Genomic DNA, 18,822 nt, shown 5'->3' on the forward strand with positions numbered 1-18,822 from the left:
CATATAGGTACTAGAATGGATAGCAGATGTGTGGGTTTAATTTTGTTTTTCTTTTCTACATGACAGAAAGAGACATGGGAAGTTTCACACAAGATTTCCCACCCATGAATTCAGTCCTGAAAATGCTTAACTCAGTCAAGGTCTTGCATGTAGGCAGCAGGAATCTAATTGCTTAAACCATCATTGTTGCCTGCAAGACTCTTTATTAGGGGGAAATTACAGTGAAGAACCAAAGTCAGACATTGACTCCAGCTCTTCAATGTGGGACACAGTCTCCAACCGTTAGGCTAGACACCTAACTCAGTGTGTAGGCTTACTTTTTCTTCTTAAATGTTAGTCTATTAATATGAGAAACAGAGTCACCTCTCCTCCTCAGGTTCACTCCTCCAAACAATTGCAACAATAACAGGAGATTGCACATTGCACTTGCAGTCTTCTCAAAGAATGCAAGAAGCATATATTGTAATCTTTTTAGAAAGATGTGATGAGATGCATTCATCATAATTCATTTTCCACAGTTCACGTGTTTATTTTTTTCCTACTAAGAACCGCTTCTTCTCAGGCTCACAAATTAATGAAATTTGTTGTTATTTCCGATGGGTCAATATTCACTAGCCAGTCATTAGCATCTGTAATGATCATTGACATTTCCTGTAATTTTTAAAATTCTTAATCTGTGTTCAAGCTTTGCTTCCATTTTCTCACAATCATTAACCTTTTGGCTTTTTCATTGAAGACCCATCTCTCAATTTCCTAAATATTCCAAGAACTTTGCTTGTATTGTTTTCCTTCTAGACCACCTCATTCTTATATTTAAAGACATTTCTACTTATTAGCAGTTGTCTTAATAAAGTATAGATATAATCAAAATAATGTACTAAATATCAAAGCATGATACATGACATTGAACTAATACAGAACTTCATGTATTATTAATGTTTCCTTTCTCTGTCTTTCTAATCTACTAGACTTAACTCTTCTTTGCCTCTCTCCAACCGTATGTGAGAGCGCCATTGCCTTTCCATTTTCATATTTTTGGTGCACTGCTTTCATCTGCCCTTTTACATCTCCCTCTGATCCAATGACTTAAAATTTATCCATCACCTATCACGACTAATTATTTCTCAGTTGTGATGAGGAAAAAGGGATTCTTCGAGTTGTAAATTTGAGTTAAACCATTCAGAAGTGAATGGTAACTTCTGTAAATAAGTAGTGCTTTCAAATTTAGATCGGAGATCAGTGTTCCAGCTTAACAATGTGAGACACACAGAGAACTCCTACGCGTAGTCACTCTCTAAATGTTCATAACCACCAGGACTGGACGCCAGAGCCTGTATCACACATCAGGGGCTCAGGCACTGGAGCCATCTCTGCTGCCACCCAAAGTCTGTCATAGAATCCCACAATCAGGAGCCAGAATCTCACATGGGATGCAGGCATCTTCACCGCTTGGCTAGCTGCCCTCCCCAAAGTCTTTATTGTTTTCAAGCAGTATTAATTCTTTAAATTATTCGTGTTTGTTTTGAAATCAGAACTAATTGGAAAGAGAGAGAATGATTTTCTGTCCCCTGGTTCACTCCTCAAATAGTTGCCAAAAGCCAGTGTTTGGTCAAGCTGAAGCCTGGAGCTTCTTCCAGGTTTCCTAAACAGGTGATTAGGGCCCAAGCACTTGCACTGTTTTCCACCGTTCTCCTAAGGCAGTTAGCAAGGAACTGGGCTGGAAGCAGAGCAGCCATGTCTCAAGCAGATGTCCACATGGGTTGCCAATGTTGCAATCAGAGGTTTTACCCATGCACCACAAGGGCAGTTCCAAACATTAATTCTTCTCCCCACATCCCTTGCACTCTTCCCCCACCTTCCCTTCCTCTTTTTCCCTTCTCCTCTTCATCTCATTCCCTATTTCCCTCTCCCTTCCAGAATTTTTTGTAAGAATGACTAGAGATAATTTTTAACTTCTGCCTAGATGTCAGGCTTGCAGTTTTAGGAATGCTGAGACACCTGTTACACTTATACTCAGGTTATCTGCCTGCCAATTCACCAGCCCTTTTATTTAGATACTAATTCACTTTATACAAATCATTACTGACCGCCACACCTTATAAGTTGGATTTATTGCAATTGATTACTTTTTAGATTTGGAAACCTCTGGAAAAAGTTAAAAATGTAAATGTTCAAGAAGCATTATATCACATAAACTTGCATATAACTAAAGCTATTTTTAATGCTAAATAACATTTCATGGATTTGGAAGATAATTTTTCTTCATATATTAATACTTAGAGTATAATTAAGATATCTTCAGAAAAAATAAATTCTGGCACGGTCAACTAGTTTTGGCAGAAGTGGTTACCCAAAGCTGCCCCAACCGGAAACATAGATAACCACTCTTTGGAGTAATAGTCTCATTTCCTGTTATCATGTCCTAAATTATCCTAAGCGGAAGGACTCTTGGGGTCAGTGGCACAAAATGGACAGAACTACAATTTCTAATCATCATGACTTCCTAGAATTCCAATATCTTTTAGGTATTTTAAACCACAGAATTACCATATCAGGGAGGAACAAGGTTTAAATAGTGCTGCAATAAATGCTTTCAAGTCTCCATCTGCCTGGACAGCTTGTCTTCTACTTGAGAAACAAGGTAATATTTTTATTAATCCTTTTTATTAGCATTATAATTAAATTTTAGAACATAATAATATTCCTCAAAAGGAAAAAGTTAAGGCACTGATGCTACTGTATCTTCAGGCATTTTAAGAAATCATTTTCTAGTATAAGCTACAATTTTACCATCTTTGGGGTGTTGGTGGATGGAACAGACACATGAAGTTGTTTATTACACTGCTTTATCTTATGAATAAGTGCCAAGGAACATCCATCATAATGAGGTTTTTAAAATAGAGGGCACTGTGAATTTAATATACGGCCTTTTAAATCAGTTTGTTTTTTTTTTTTTTTGGTCTGGTTTTCAGGCACCAAAACAATTGCCTAACAAAATTCAAAAGAGATCTACCACACTCCCTGGGAGATACTAGGTCTTGATAAACTGCAGGTCTTTGTAGGTTTCTCATTGTCCAACATTGTAACCGTGTTTTTCACACTCCCAAATGTCTGTGATGGCTAGAACTGCGCTGATCCAAAACCAGGATCCAGCAGCTTCCACATGGGTACACAGGCCCAAGGACTTGAGCTGTCCTCTGCTGCTTTCCTTTTGCTTTCCCAAGCCATAAGCTGTGAGCTGGATCGGAAGGGGAGCTGCCAGGATCACAGCTGGGGCTCAGAAGGTTTGCTGCCTCCAGTCAGAAGATTAGCTTGTTATACCATAGTGTTCTTTGAAAAATAATTAAATGGCCTAAGTATTTCACAGAATATTTCTAAAATGAGTATGAATGTATAGATATAATTTTATCTTGTGGAAACATGAACATATATCTCAGGCTTTTGATAGAATGAAAAATTCATACCAATTTTAGGCAATGTAAACACTGTAATCTGGGAATACCTATGCATATGAGCCATAGACAAACTGGAGTGAAAACCTCCTTTAGTAATAACTAATTAATTCAATACTTGTAGGATATAAAAATAAAATATTATCATATCAAAAATGCTTTGGAATAACTTTAATTTTTCCAGTTCTTTGTGTCACTACAGGAAATGCTGAATAGATCCTTTAGTCCACCTGATTTACGAATCAATACATGATTACATCACACAGAATGAATGAACATCGTGATATCGATTATGTATTGACTATAATAATACCTAATTAATGAAGAAAAACGTAATTTAGAGGCAGCAAAAACATTAACCGATTTGCTTCATACCTGTTTTACAGAACTCAGTGAACATGAAGTGCTTCATCTTTGCCTGCCTCCTGGCTGTTGCTCTTGCAAAGCCTGTAAGTATGATACGACTTTCGGTAAGACCTGTTTTTATCCCCTGTAAGAACGATAAATCTTGTGATCAGATGATGGTGAGGTGGGCAACAAGGAGAGAGATTAAGCATGCAAGCTTTCAAGCCATAGTCAAAAACTACACAAGGCCCTGCATCACACATGATATGAATGCACACACACTTTATGAAAATGTTGTCGGGATGGAAATTTCTTAGCAACAGTTATCAGTTTAGATTTGCCAGGAAATTATTTTCAAGCTGCTGAAATACTAGGAATTCCAATAAAGCTACAGATTTTGTTAAAAAGTAGATTTTGAAACCATTGGTCAAACAGATGACAGTTTTACCATTATTTATTGTGGTGGTTCAGAATCCAGAATCACAGGAAATGAGCACACTGGGGAAATCGCTTGATAAATAACCTAATGCAAAAACAATCTTCTAACTTCTAAATCATATTTTTAATAACTTTAGTGGTGTGCACATGTATGCCATTCATTTCCTCCAAGGTAATTCATAGATTTATTTCCTAATCTGGCAACCAACAGTTTCCATCCTTCTCCCATACCCAGTATCTCACTAATCACAAATCTACGCTTTCCTTATGGTTGGCAGAGTTTATTATTTCCTTAATACCTCTGTCTTGCATAAATTTTGACAAGGTTTTGTATTGGGAAAATCTGTGGTCAATTCAAGTGCCCAGGGATAGTAAGATTTGTAGCTAGGTAGATAGAAAAAAAAATCTCACTTTCAATTACCAATTTTACATCAAATTATCTCTTCTCCTTAAGACATCTTGGTCTCCACCACTTTCTTCTGTCTACTTAGTGATTTTCCTCAGTCTTTCTGCAACATAGAACAGGTACTTAACCAACTAAAGCTATAGTGGTTTCACTAGCAAAGGACAGATTATGGATACAAGGATCTGATTTTGCACAGCATAGTGGGAACATAAATACAAACTTGAGTGTAATGACATCTATTCTCAATATGAAAAAGTGGACATTAACTAAATCTTCAACTTTTTGCTGTTTTTCAGAAGCATTTGCACAATGCTTTTAAATATAACAGTTAACATAAACTAAATAAAATATAACACTTAATCATTTAAATATCCATACAGTATAACTATGCAGATGTCACATTACATTTTAAACTGTAATGTGATTAGTGTATAAAAATTGAGACCCCAACTTCCTCCTAAAAGTAGAAAATATATTAAGCTATCATGAAAATTTATAAGATGGTTTACTTAAAAAATAAACTTCATTTAACAAAGCTCTCAAAAGCAGGATATAAAGTTCCCTTGTCAGCAAGACTCAGTAAACACAAAAGAAACTATTTGGTATTTTAAACAAGTCATAAAAATCAAATTTGAATTTTCTTTTTTTTTCTTGTAGAATATGGAGCAATATTTTTCCAGTGAGGTAAGAGCCTCTAGCTGAAAGATAAAAGCCTTTTAGCCCGTATACACACAATATGCCCTCAACTAAGCAATTCTTTTAGAGGGAGAGGGAAGAAGAGGGAAAAAAGAGAAAAAAGCCTTTCTACAAGTCTGCAATAAGAACAATGCTCATCTGGATTCCTGTTTTTTCCAATTTATAAATAAATATATATATAATACATAATATATGTTATATATTTATTCATATGGTGCTTTTCATGTTACAAATCCATAGACTCAGGGATTTTCCCCTTGCATCCTCCCAAACTGTATAGTCCTTCAGCAACAGCCACAAGTCCATTATCTTCTATTCAGTGTATCATCACATTGTAGGTATAGACAATGGTAGAAAATCGAACATCCTATTATCAAAATATGTTTAACAGTTTCATTGAATCCATGTTAGCTGCTGATTTCCAAACAACTTTGTGGGCATGGTTCACAGCAGATGCCAAAAGATATCTTCAGTATCAACTAATATTTTCTTATTTGCCTACTGTGTATTTGCTTCATCTCTTAATAACTGAAGAAATGAATTCAGAAAAAAATAAAAGGAAAATGGAACTCCTGCAGAGGAAATAGAAAGTCTTTCCTTTCTGCTTTGTGGTTAATATTTAGAAGATTTCTTGATGCCATTACTCATAACCCAAACAGTACAGGGTGAGTTTGTTCTCTGAATTATGAAAACTTATGTATACAGGGAGTTAAATTTTACTCAGCTTTGCCATGAATTCAACAAAAAAAATCAAATGTGTAGTGTGCTCAGAGAAGACAGACATAAAACTTTTGCTCGATGGCTGGTATGGATACAACTAAGTGTCTTTTTTTTCTTTCCTAAGGAAACTCTTGCCATCTCCCAAGAAGTAAGTTCAAGTTTAGTGCATTAATTGCATTTTGGGTTTTTTTTTTCATTTAATGAAGGTTGTGAAATAAATGTATTTATTTTTTAGCAATTTAAGCAAGACAAAAATGTGGTCGAGTTTCCCACTGAGGTAAAATTTAATTGTTTTAATTTATCTTCCATTGATGAGATATTAAATATCTTTTCCCACCAAAATAAGTATTTTTTTACTCTCCCAATAATGATTATTCTACCCATTCTTATGAAAATAATGACCTTTCCATTGATTTATTAAAATTCTATGGACTAATATTAAGGAGCTCCAGAATGGATTTGTTAGCTGTGTGTCATTCATACTATAAATGCAGAGTTTTGAAATAAATTTTCTTAATGATTTGTCACCTTTACAATTTCATCCTGACTCTATCTATTCTGCACTTCAATTGGGGTTTTCTTTGTTATTACTTTATATCAAAAATGTTTCAGTTCGGGAACTGACATATGCCTTTTTCCTCTTTAGGAGAACATTTGCACCACATCCTGTGAGGTATATGTGAATTTCACACTTACATAACAGCTTGGTATAAAACAGTTGTGCTTTAAGCCAAAATAGAATTCATCTAAATTCGTAAAATGTATTTATAGACCATCATATTTAAAATCAAGACTATTTCTAAAGATTGAGACCAAGATTGTTTTCCAATTTGAATCTACAAATGATTCAGCTAAAGAAAATACGCTAAGGACTAGCATATGGATTCCCAAATTCCCTTCGGATTAGAGGACTTCTTCATTCAGAAAACCCCAAAATTCATTTGCCCGTTTTAAAAATTACTTTTCTATTTAAACTTTTTTTCTTGAAATTGACTCATTTAAGTCAAAATATTTAAAATGGTAGCATTACATCGTTAACATGAAAATGCCAGTTTGTGTTGTGGCATTTTTTTAATCAAATTCACATTATGATAAGTAATGATGAGTTACATGAAATGTTTTCCATTAATTTGTGACTTTTATTCATTCATTCATCAAACTTGTACTGATGAATGTAGTGAACAGAGCCCCTCCCAACTGGTCCTCAAATTCTACTTTCCACTGGGGACTTGTTCACTAGCAAATGGGAAATGTCAATACAATTCCTCAGCATTTTATGTTGGAAAGGAAATTATTCTTTTTAAAGAGCTATTTATTTATTTTATTGGAAAGGCAGATATACAGAGAGGAGGAAAGACAGGGAGGAAGATCTTCCATTCACTGATTCACTCCCCAAGTGTCCACAGCAGCCGGAGCTGAGCTGATCCGATCCAAAGTCAGGAACCAGGAGCCTCTTCCAGGTCTCCCACATGGGAGTAGGGTCCCAAAGCTTAGGACTGTCCTCAACTTTTTTCCCAGACCACAAGTAGGGAGCTGAATGGGAAGGAGGGCCACCAGGATTAGAACTGGCTCCCATATGGGATCGCAGTGCATGTAAAGCGAGGACTTTAGCTACTAGGCTATCGCACCGGGTCCGGAAAACTATTCTTATGCTTCTCTTATCCATTATGTTTAGGAGCACATACTTCATATATAATAATTTATGCATTTTGTGTGACAAAAATGAGTCTAACTATTTTTGTTCTTTACTTAAGGAACCCATAAAGAGTACCAGGAAAATGGTGAGACATTCTTATTTTACTGAATAATTTTTGATTCATATTTCCAACATGTAACAATATCATGTCAGTGGCACCTGGGAATGTTTATATATTTCCTCTTTCAGTAAACTGGAAAGATATTTCTATGTATTTTAATTTCTCCACTCACACTTTGATAGTATATTGCTAAATCAGTCTATATTCTCTTAGGACACTTGAAATCAATGATAGGGTGATTTTTTTTTTAGCTTTTTCAGTTCTTCTCAAAGGTGACTTATAAGGAAAAGCCAAGAAAGTTTTTCTTTCAATACTTTAGCTTATCATACTAATGACCATTAGATAAAATTAAACCCATTTGAAGTAACTTTTAGGATTAAATAATGCTGGCAATCTGTGGTCACCAGATTTTGATTATTTATTAATTCTTGAGGAATCTCCCAGACACTCATCTAGTGATGTGAAAGATACTTGCTTTTATTTTTCTAAGGACTCTATTTGATTCATTTGAAAGACAGAATTACTTAGAGAGAATGTGTGTGTGAAGACAAAGAGAGAATTTTCCATGTGCTGGTTCACTCCCCAGATGGCTGGGCCATACAGAAGCAGATGCCGGGAGCTTCTCTTGAGTCTCCCACATAGCTGTAAGAATCCAAGCACTTATGCTATCCTTGGCTACTTTCCCAGGTGCATTTGCAATGAGCTGGAGCAGAAGTGGAGCACCCATTAGGGATGCCAATGCTACAGGCAATGGCTTAACTCACTATGCCACAGTTTAAGCCACAAGAAACTTTCTATAACATCAGAAAATGCATGTATTAAGAATAGCAGATATTAATAATTAAACTGCAGATGAATTTGTTATCCAAACTTGATATAATTGTGGGGACACTGAGGTTGACTTCCTGATCGGTGCTCTTGAGCAGTGTATATCAGATATCTGAGTCGAGACAAACCGCCTGTCAAATCAATCACTGTTATCTCAAGCACTGGCCCTTTGTTCTCATATCTTTCCCTGAAAAACTTCTCAATATTGCTTAGCTCGATGGCAATCATGGAATTGCCTCCCATCCCTAGCAACAACTACATTATCTGACTGTTCTGATGCACTTTGAAATTTGACTATTTTTTGTATAAGGAAGAAAGTGTGAAATTACCTAAGCAGGTATTTAGTTCACTGGTACATGAAACACTTACTGTGGTACAAATATGCAAGCATCCAGCATTATAAGAACAAGTGTATTATAAAAAAGAAAAAAAGAAAAAGCACTGTGAAGGTAGCCCTGGGCCTTATGTACTTGGACATGTCCTGAAGTCGTGCTAGTCGACTCAGTAAACCTGTCTTACCATCTCTCAGTACTCAGTGGCACTGGAAAATAATCCTGTTATTTTCCTTTTCTGGAGAGAGAATGACTTAGTTGGCATCATATTTCACCAGACCTGTGTTGTTTTGTGTCATTTGTTAACCTAGTACTGGAATGTCAAATTACATGAAGAATTAATGAAAACATAGTTTTATGCTACTGTTTTGGAATACATGATGCCTCTGATGATGAATATTTAGATTTATTTAATTTCTTAAATTTCTAATAAGTAATGAAATTTAAATGGTAATGGTTTGGGCCATGAATATACACTTACTCACATGTAGTACTCTAAAACTGAATCACACAAACCATGTTAATTTTTCTTTCCTAAGGTAAATGCCGAAGTTCCCAAAGAGGTAAATAGCTTTTTTACTTAAGATGGATTCAAGGTAACTCATATTATTTTTCTTTTTGTGTGTTTTTATAGCAAGCAATTTTGTTTTCCTTACTACAGAATCAATTCCCTTTTGGCAAATTTCTTCCACAAATGTAGTTTTCAGTAAATCATCAAATTATGACTGTTTCTTCTTTGACATGGTTACACAATTCATTGTAATTGCAGTTAAGATACAAACCACAAAATTTGGAGGAAATAATATTTATTTTATTTTTAATTCTAATTTCCAGCTAGAATCTTGTCAAATACATGTAGATTTATATTCTATGAAAGCTTTGTATTGAGCAATTATGCAACCGATTTTGGAAAGGATACAAGCTTCACGAAGTTTGTTGCAAGAATCAATGAGCTATGTTAGACACCAACAGAACCCTGCCATTCATTACATTTCCCTGTGACAATAGCATCATAAACAGATTTCCCAAGAGTAAAGATTTCCACTCAACACTCTACAGACTTGGGACGTTTGCTCTGTGTAAAGGAAAAGAGCAACTGTTTTGAAATTTGAAAACTTAAGAGTTAGCTCTCCAGCTCTACACAGCATTGCAATCCATGGCTTCCTCAACTTAAAGTGAAGGGAGCCTTGTTGATACTGTACACATACGAAAGATTACAAATACTTAGCTTTGTTTAAAAAATGCTACACACTAGACAGATGCATCTAAAATACATTTATTTTGAAAACAAATGGCATTTTTGATTACTTGAAAGTGGAACATCCTAAATAAATCTTGTCTTTAGAAAATTCTAATTACTAGTCTCATTTTATACTGCATTCAACAAGAATGTGCATTCAATTAACAATTGTCCAAGATATGCTCTCTCTATGAAATGAAAATTTTCCTGAGATGTCACTGTCATTTCATACTTAACCTCTACCAGAATTTTTATATAGTTATATCCAAGGCTTTGAAAAACTGTTCACTGCCTTACCTATTTTAACAGTCATTCTGCTACACATAAAGTAATGGGAGAGAGATTAAGAAGCTGGTCAGAGTCTTGGAATTCTCTACTCGTGGAGAAGGCCTTTAGGGTTCAATTCTATCTGATGGCAAACATTAGACTGGTTTCTAACACACATGGAAAAGGAATGAAAAGCTAAAACATGCTTTCTTTCACATGTATTTTTATAAATTGTTTTCACTGACTGCCTAATTTGTAAACATATTGCTTGAATTCCATAATTGACTATAAACATAGGCATAATCATAGGTAACTTCATGTGTTGAGTCTGTCTTTTTACTGAATCACTTTGTAACTTTTATAAAGGTTCTAAATAATCTAGAATCTAAATTACCTAAAGGATCTAAATGATTTCTAAAGGATCTACATGATTTAGTTCTGCCCACATCTGTACTGGCCCATTGGAGAGCATAGAATATTGGACTAAATTTAAAAATATTTTCTCCAGATGAAATACAATGAATTTTATCAGAAGCTGGACTTGCTCCAATATCTCCAGGCTCTTTACCAATATCCGATGGTTATGAACCCGTGGACTCAACCTGAGATGAGGACCCTTATTCCCACCATGGTGAGTTCACTGCCTTAAGGGACTGCTGAGCATAGGATAAATGCATTTAAAATAACCAGAGACAAAATTTATTTAAAAACAAAAAGAACTATTGATTTGATGTGACATCCAAAAGTGTCACTTGATCAAGTATTTTGCAAAGAGCTTGCTTTTTTCCCCCCTTGATCATAATATTCCTCAGTAGATTGTGACTCAATATATAAGCCATAGTATGAATTGTGTTGGTTTTATTTGTGACAATTTCAATAATAAGGTTATGATTTTGATTTTTCCTATATTTTAAAGCAAATACATCAATGTTCAAAAAAAGAACTATTAAGAAACTATTAAGAAAGTGAAACAGTTGTGAATAAAATCTCAATTTCTAAGAATTGAATCCCAAATATAGAAATATGTAGAAAGAAATGGCAACAACAGCACCTGTGACAACTAATTTATTTAAACTCAGTTACCATGTCCTAAGTATTTGCTCAGTCATCTCTTTGTTTCATCCTTCAATGTTTTCATTTAGGGGTGCTAGAAATCGTTATTTCCATTAACAGAAGAATCATAATGTATTTGTTCAAGCTATAAATAACCTTTCCCATTTTGTTTCATAAAATAATTTTCTCAATGATAATTCATCAAATATAAGACATAAATAACAAAAACACTCATTGAATTTTTTACCAGATCATAAAATTTAAGTTTTTTTCTTTTTTCCTTTTTAAACAGGACAGAGAACAACTCTCCAACAGTGAGGTAAACCGTTTTTCTACTTAGACAATTCTCTTGTAAGCTGATGTCACTTCAGTGTCACTTTGTAAGGCAACAAAGCTAGACAAATAGGATCTTGGGGAGCTGGGGCTTTCACCTTGTGAGAAAAATTGGAGGACAGAGCAAAAATGTGTATATTCAAAGATTTTAAAAGTAGGTTTGTTATATGAAATGCTACCAAAATTGAATGTGATCTCTCTTTTTTAAGTTAACTACTAATATTGCTATCATCTCAGGAGACATGGTGTGCAGCCGACACTCTGGCATCAGGACTCTGGTATATCCAGAGCCTCACAAAATACCCCTTACCCCTGTGCAAATGTCCTCCAGTGTGTGGCACGCAACAAAAACATCCTCAAGACCTCCCAGCACATAAGCTGCTTGTATTCTCAATTATTTATTCAGAAATGACTGAAAGCCTAATAAAGAAAGAAAAGTGAAAAGAAATAAACATTTTTCAATAAGCAATTAAAATGTATTTTGTTTTTCAGGAATTTGTCATTTTTCCTCAGAGAGTAAGTCAGAAACACGTTTGGGTATTTAGGATATTATTTTTTTTATTTTATTACTCCTTCTAAATTTGAAACAAATGTTATTTATTTTGTAGCAATACGAGCAGGAAATGGATGTGGTCATGCAAACCAGTGAGGTAAAACTTATTGATCTTTTAATTGATGAGTTACATTTTAAAGGTTTTTTTTTTTCAATAAATCTCACGTCTGTCTTGGTTTTAAGATGAAATGAGAGCACTTTTGGTTTAAATCTTGTAGACATCTCTGGAGCAGTATTTGGTTCTCAAAGCAGTCAGTCTTAGAAACTCTTTCTTGGAGATTAATAAACAGACCAGAAAATAAATGCCTGCCCCCAGGAGGCCTCCTCGGGGGACAATAACTAGCCTGGAACCACCCCATAGAAGGGACAAGTTAGGAAGCTAACAAATGCCTGAGAAGCTTTCTTTATAACCTGAGAAATGGGCAAATGAATCGTCTCCTCTCAAAGAATTTATGGTGACATAATGTGGGGGCGAGAGTAACAAACAAGGTCAAGCTCATGGAGACGTCCTGCTTGTGCTCAGCAAAGGGGCGGCAGGTGTCTGGACAGCTGTCTCCCTTGACCTCCAGGTAGACAAGGAATTTTACATGGGACACAAGGGAGAGGGTGTGGAGCACAGCTTTGCTGTTCACACTCTCTGAAAGGGCAGAATTCAGCTGACTCCCCAGTAGGGAATCCCTTGAATTAGTTGTTCGGGTTTTTATTTTCTTCAGTTTTCGTTCTTGTAAACTTCTTTGTTTGTTCCCCTTACCTGTTCTAAGACATTTTTTTACACAACGTATTTCTTGAAGCTACTCATTTCTAACTGACTAATCAGAAATATTGTGTGCACCTAACAAAACTCTCATGGTAAATCATACCCCTATTTTTAAAATAAACACAAAAATAGGCTGACTTGAACTACTTGATACCTAAATTTATTTCATGAATCCACTATCTTGAAGGTTCAGCAATGATTTTTAAAAGCATTGCAAGGGAGTGATGCAGTAGTTTAGTGCCTGATGCCACCACCTGCAAACCAGCATCCAATATGGGTAACAGTTTGAGACCTTGCTGTTCCACTTCCAATACAGCTCCCTAATGGCCTGTGAAAAATAGTGGAGGGTAGCCTGAAGTGTTTGGTCCCATGACCCTCCCCCCAGGAGACCCACTTGGAGCTTCTGGCTTTGGCCATGCCCAACACTGGCCTTGGCGGAAAGCACTTGTAAAAATGTATTCTTTTCTTCTTCCTGAAAGAAATTTATAGGTACATCCAAAATGAAATTATGTGATTAATACGGTGAGAATTATTTGCCTAATATTTATTTTATTTCTTTAAGGAAATCCCAGAGACAACTGCTGATATGGTAAAGTATTATTTAGATATGAAGCTGAATTTGATTCACAGTTTTTTAATTGAATGTTAAAATATTACTGTTATTATCGCTACACTTGAAACACTTTTAAAATAGGAAGATGCTTTATTTACAGAGAACTGCAGTTTCTTGCTACTTCTTATCTACTGTTCTCTCAATTAACCTGAATTTCAAATGATTTCAACTGCTTATCTGTTTTTTTCAAAAAAGCCTGTTTTTATTACATTTCAAACTGGGTATGTTATTCACCCATGATACTATACCATTGTATCAGATAAAGTACTGTAATTCCACAAATACTAGCAAGGTATTGATAACCAGACTCAGTGATCCTCATTTCCAAATTTTGACATTTGTTATTTTTTTATTTCTTAAGAAATCTTCCCATAAATCACTTAAAAGGAAAATGATACTTCTAAAAATTGAATAACCAACTGCTGCTGACTAATCATTTTGAGTAAATTAATCATTGCTTTTTTTTTTAACAAAATCACATCAAGGGGCTCATTGAAAATAAACAAAATCTTCCTAAGAAATAGACATATGCTCACGTCAGCATAGAGATCTGACCCAAACTCTCCACAGAGCTAAGAGTTGATTTTCCGCCCCATTCACATGGATGATGTGTAGCTGAATTCTTAATAGTTTCTGAAAAAGCCAAGGTCAAGTCATTGACCCTGTTCATATATCTTGGACTCACTATGGTGTTTAAGAGTTAGATACTAGGCTGCTTCTAGACTGTATAAATAATATATACAGGAAGTCCCTATTCTTGTGGAATAGACAGCCAAGGGGAGAATTACAACTGGCAACAGCCCTGCAAGAAGGTGATGTTGGGATTTTGTCTGAGTCTTGTGGATTGGGGCACAATGCAAAGTCTTCTTCAGTTTGGTTGAAACCAAGCCTTAGCTTTTCTCTCCACCTGTAAGTGTGGCTCATGAATACATTTAGAACAACTGTATTCATAGAAAGACCTCTGAGGATCTACCACACACTTGAACAGGCCAATTTAGCTTCTCTCTCTCTCTCTGTCTCTCTCTCTCTGTCTCTCTCTCTCTCTCTCTCTCTCTCACTCTCTGTCCCTCACACACATACACACACATTTCTCACTCTGTGTTTGTGTGTGTGTGTTTCTGTGTTTCCCTTTGCTTACACTACATTCAACATTATCAGAACAGTGTGGGTAAGTGAAAAATTAAAATAACTCCTATTTTCTATCAAGTACTATTATATTTTTACAGAGCATGGTCTGGTAATGAATACGTAAACTCATTTGATTCATAATAAAGTTCTATAACGTAGGACTTCATTTCATGACAGAATTCACTTGGTCCTCATTTATTAAAATAATCAGCTGCACACTCACTATAGTGATATAGACAAAGTTACTCTGGTTTTTCCAAATGAAACTGATTTTTGTTTTCTTTCCCTAAGGAATCAACTGAAGTATTCACTCAGGTAAGCAATTTCCTTTGGATGATTTTAATTAAATATTACCCCATAACAGTTTCTTTTGTGTTTTATAAGAGTTTTATTGTTGTTGTTTTAACAGAAAACTGAGATGACTGCAGAAGAAAAGAATTTGCTAAAATATCTGGTAAAAGTCCCATAGAACAGTATAACACATGAGGATGCTACTTGGACTTTGCTGAACTGCAATTCTCTTGATCAAAAACAAAGTCCACTTTTAGTAAAGTTAATTGCAGAAAATCTTTCTCCCAATGTAATAGCTATCTTAAAGCCAGGTATCCATCCAAAAATTATCTTAGTATTTTTTGAAAAGTCTAAAAACCCTCTGATTTTCCACTTTAACTTTAATCCCTATAATAATCTATATTCAGATCTGTTTAAATGACTCAAAATGGAACATAGAGAAGGAAGATATCTGTTTGACAGGCAATATGAAAGTGCCTTATCTGTTCTATTTGATTTATTTCTACAACATAACACACATTCAGACTAACTGGATCCAAGCCACAGAATCTACTAAATCAAAACACACATCCTTTGATTCAAACATTGGGATTTTTCTACCAGATGTAGAAAAGAAACCACAGTCTGAGGAATTTAATCTCAGTAAATCAATAAATCATCCTCTTGCCTTCTTATTATTCACCCACAGTCTCTTGTTTTCCTTTTTCTTTTTTCTTTCTTACTTACTTAATGCTTTTTGATTCCAAGTTCTGAATTAACCAAAGGATTCCCACAGAACTGCAGTTTAGTCTGTGAACATGAGCATAAATTGAACATAAATAAATTTTCACTTAGGTCCATTTGGTTAACCAAATAAATTTTAATCTTTCTGATTATTCCCAGCTCTATTCTGATGCATGGAATATTGTAACATATTTTTATAGGACCAAATGAACCAATACTATCAATTTACTCTTCCCCAATATCTACAAGATGTTCGTCATTTTCAGAAAACCATGACCCCATGGAATTATTTCAGGAAAATTGCGTACCAAAGTGTCCCCACTCTGGTGAGTGTTCAATTTTTTTTCTTTGTTAACTTAAAAATTAGTTCCTTTTGTGATAAAGTATATGAAGAAAATGAAATAAATACAGCCCCAACATATTCTAAGCCTCATTTCAGTTTACTCTTACAACAATTCTTACAGCCAGTTATACTAGAGAAAGTCCGTTATATTTTCCAAAAATATCTTAAATATTGCAAGGTAGCTAGACCTCTATTTGCCATTTATCACTTAAATTACAAAACACTTTATTTAAAGTAGGAAATAAGTGAAGAGGGGGAGAATAAATCCATCAAGTGAACACTTGACCATAAAAAAATATGAATTTGGAATCAGAAGAATATATGTAATGAGTTTATGTTTGTAGAAAAGTCACATAATTCCCTAGGGCATTATTTAAATTGTTTTTCTTTCTAGAAATTCAGGTACTATAGACATGTAGCTCTATCATTAGAGAAAAATGAGAAGTTAGTACCTGTGGTTTGTATGAAAAATGTCTAAACAATTCCTAACTATTTGCACAGGGGTGTAAATATTGTTTGTGTTTGCTCCTTACCATAAACTTTTTAAAAACTTGTTCTTTCTTTTTTTTTAAAGAGATACCTTTAAGACGCTTGAAATAATAGGTTCTACTTTATTTTGGTAAGTGCTTTTAGGACTGGAATTTAATCAATAACGTAAAACCAATTTTATGTACAAAATATGACTTTAAATGTTATGATAGTTTCAACTTTGGTAAAATTATATTTTACCTCTGAAATGCTTCAATTTTACTCATAAATTTTGACTCACAAATTAAATTTCCAGAATAATTGCATGTAAATGTGCTGCGTAGACACTTTTACAATAAACTATGGTCAATTTTCTCAGTAGATAGTGATCCGTTCAGCTAGAAGCAATGGCTCTGAAATCACAACATTCACACCAATATTTTCCTGTGACCTTTGAACTAGGCCAAAACATTCAGAGTGAATATTTTGATCTGAGGGAACATACACTTGTATATATGTTCTGAAGCTATTCATACAATTCCAACAATTTCTAAGGAAATTTCCCTGAAAGAAAAATCACCATTTTTTTTTTTACCGTTTTTCTTTTTGGTTTTTCTCTTTGACATTTTAACAAAGGGTTTTAGAGCAATGCTGGAGCCTCAGTGATCTGTAATGTACTTACCTATTGCTGTGTATGTAGTCATGCTTTTGTCATAATTTCCACTTGTGTATTTGAGAAGCACAGGGAGAGAGGGCGCCAGCTCCCTTGGCACAGGTTTACTGCCTATTTGCTGCAACTAGGAGGACCAAGTCTGGAAGACGAATCTAAATGCGAGGCAGGAACCCATCCCCTTAAGCCATCCCTGCAATTTCCCAGGTTCTGCATTTTCAGAGCCAGAGTTGAAAATGAAACCTAGGCACTCTGCTATGGCATGTGGGTAATGTAACAGTGGCCTATGCTCCAAGTCCAATGGCCCCCATCTTTTTATTTCTATTACTGTCCTTAAAGTATTCAGATTGCCTCCTTTTCTGAAATCCTTCCTCACTCAATTTATCTTCTTTATTTTTAAATTACCTGAACATACATTTGCAGAATGAAAAAGTACATTTCACCAAATGAATCATAAGAGTAATAATAATAATAATTCATTAAGGGCTTACAATTTTGAGCCCTTTCCCTATAGTGACTATCTTAATGTTCATAAGAAATATGAAACGTTGCAAGCATTACTTGGTTTAAAGAATTTGAAGCCCAAAGAAGATTAAAGAATCTGTTCATGATAACCCTGAGGCAGTGGAAGAACCAAAAATTGAAGACATTTCCAGAATAAATGGGAGGCGTGTGTGCCTGTGTGTGTGTGTGTGTGTGTGTGTTCTATATTCAAACATTATGTTTAAGCATTATCTTTTGTTGTTTTAGGTTTGAAAAGAAAATCAATCTTCTACAGTTCTCTTCTCTCCTGTATCGCTTTATGGCACCAGCATGCATGGACAGGTTGGCTGCTAAGACAGGAAGCATTGAGCCAAAGAAAGATTCTTCAGAAAGTGTTGTGGCTTGCTTATACCCTCCCTGTTAAAATCGCATTAAACATGCTGGGTCTGTCTGGGGTTTCGTGTGAACTGGGTTTGCCATCATCACTCTTTCTGTATAATGAAACATGTTTCTTTTCCCAAGAAAGTAAAATTTCAAGTGCATTCTTTGGCGTGGAATCATCATTTACACTGTTCATATAGACCCGGGAGGCTGGTGGTTTTATTAGGAGTAGCCCTGGATCACTGCTTGCCAGTGCGGGCACCCCATATCAGAGTGCCAGTTTGAATTCTACTTGCTCTGCTTCCGATCCAACTCCCTGCTTACATACCTAGGAAGGTAGGAAAATAGGCTCAAGCGAGACCCAAGATGGGGTTCTTGGCCCCAAGCTTTGGGAAGGCATAAGCATGATCATTGCAACCATTTGGGGAGGAAAGCAGGGAATGGAAAATTTCTCTCCCTCCCTCTCTCTCTCCTAATCCACACCACCTGCCTTTCAAATGGAGAACAACAAAACCCAAACCCTTTTAAATGCATGGGCATATACC

General features: G+C 35.2%; 1 protein-coding gene across 3 annotated transcripts; it reads left to right on the forward strand.

Moving 5' to 3' along the window:
• Positions 1–2,554: 2,554 nt before the first annotated feature.
• On the forward strand, positions 2,555–18,432 carry LOC121147147 (alpha-S2-casein-like). 3 transcript variants are annotated; one of them, XM_040966906.1, is made up of 18 exons: positions 2,555–2,641; positions 3,826–3,901; positions 5,299–5,325; positions 6,182–6,205; positions 6,293–6,334; positions 6,704–6,730; positions 7,812–7,838; positions 9,514–9,537; positions 10,990–11,112; positions 11,827–11,853; positions 12,360–12,383; positions 12,476–12,517; positions 13,740–13,766; positions 15,210–15,233; positions 15,328–15,372; positions 16,133–16,258; positions 16,850–16,894; positions 18,164–18,432. In XM_040966906.1, exons 2-17 carry the CDS (start codon positions 3,851–3,853, stop codon positions 16,859–16,861), a joined length of 672 nt encoding a protein of 223 aa, XP_040822840.1. In that variant the 5' UTR covers positions 2,555–2,641; positions 3,826–3,850; the 3' UTR covers positions 16,862–16,894; positions 18,164–18,432. The 3 variants fall into 3 exon arrangements, with proteins under 3 accessions (XP_040822840.1, XP_040822841.1, XP_040822843.1); XM_040966907.1 differs by lacking the exon at positions 7,812–7,838 and having other exon boundaries at positions 18,164–18,426; XM_040966909.1 differs by lacking the exon at positions 6,293–6,334 and having other exon boundaries at positions 2,556–2,641; positions 6,182–6,220; positions 18,164–18,426.
• The last annotated feature ends 390 nt before the right edge of the window (positions 18,433–18,822 follow it).

The sequence above is a fragment of the Ochotona curzoniae genome, unplaced genomic scaffold, assembly GCF_017591425.1.
Source record: "Ochotona curzoniae isolate NIBS_2020 unplaced genomic scaffold, NIBS_Ocur_1.0 scaffold_4506, whole genome shotgun sequence".
In the NCBI taxonomy this organism is placed as follows: domain Eukaryota; kingdom Metazoa; phylum Chordata; class Mammalia; order Lagomorpha; family Ochotonidae; genus Ochotona; species Ochotona curzoniae.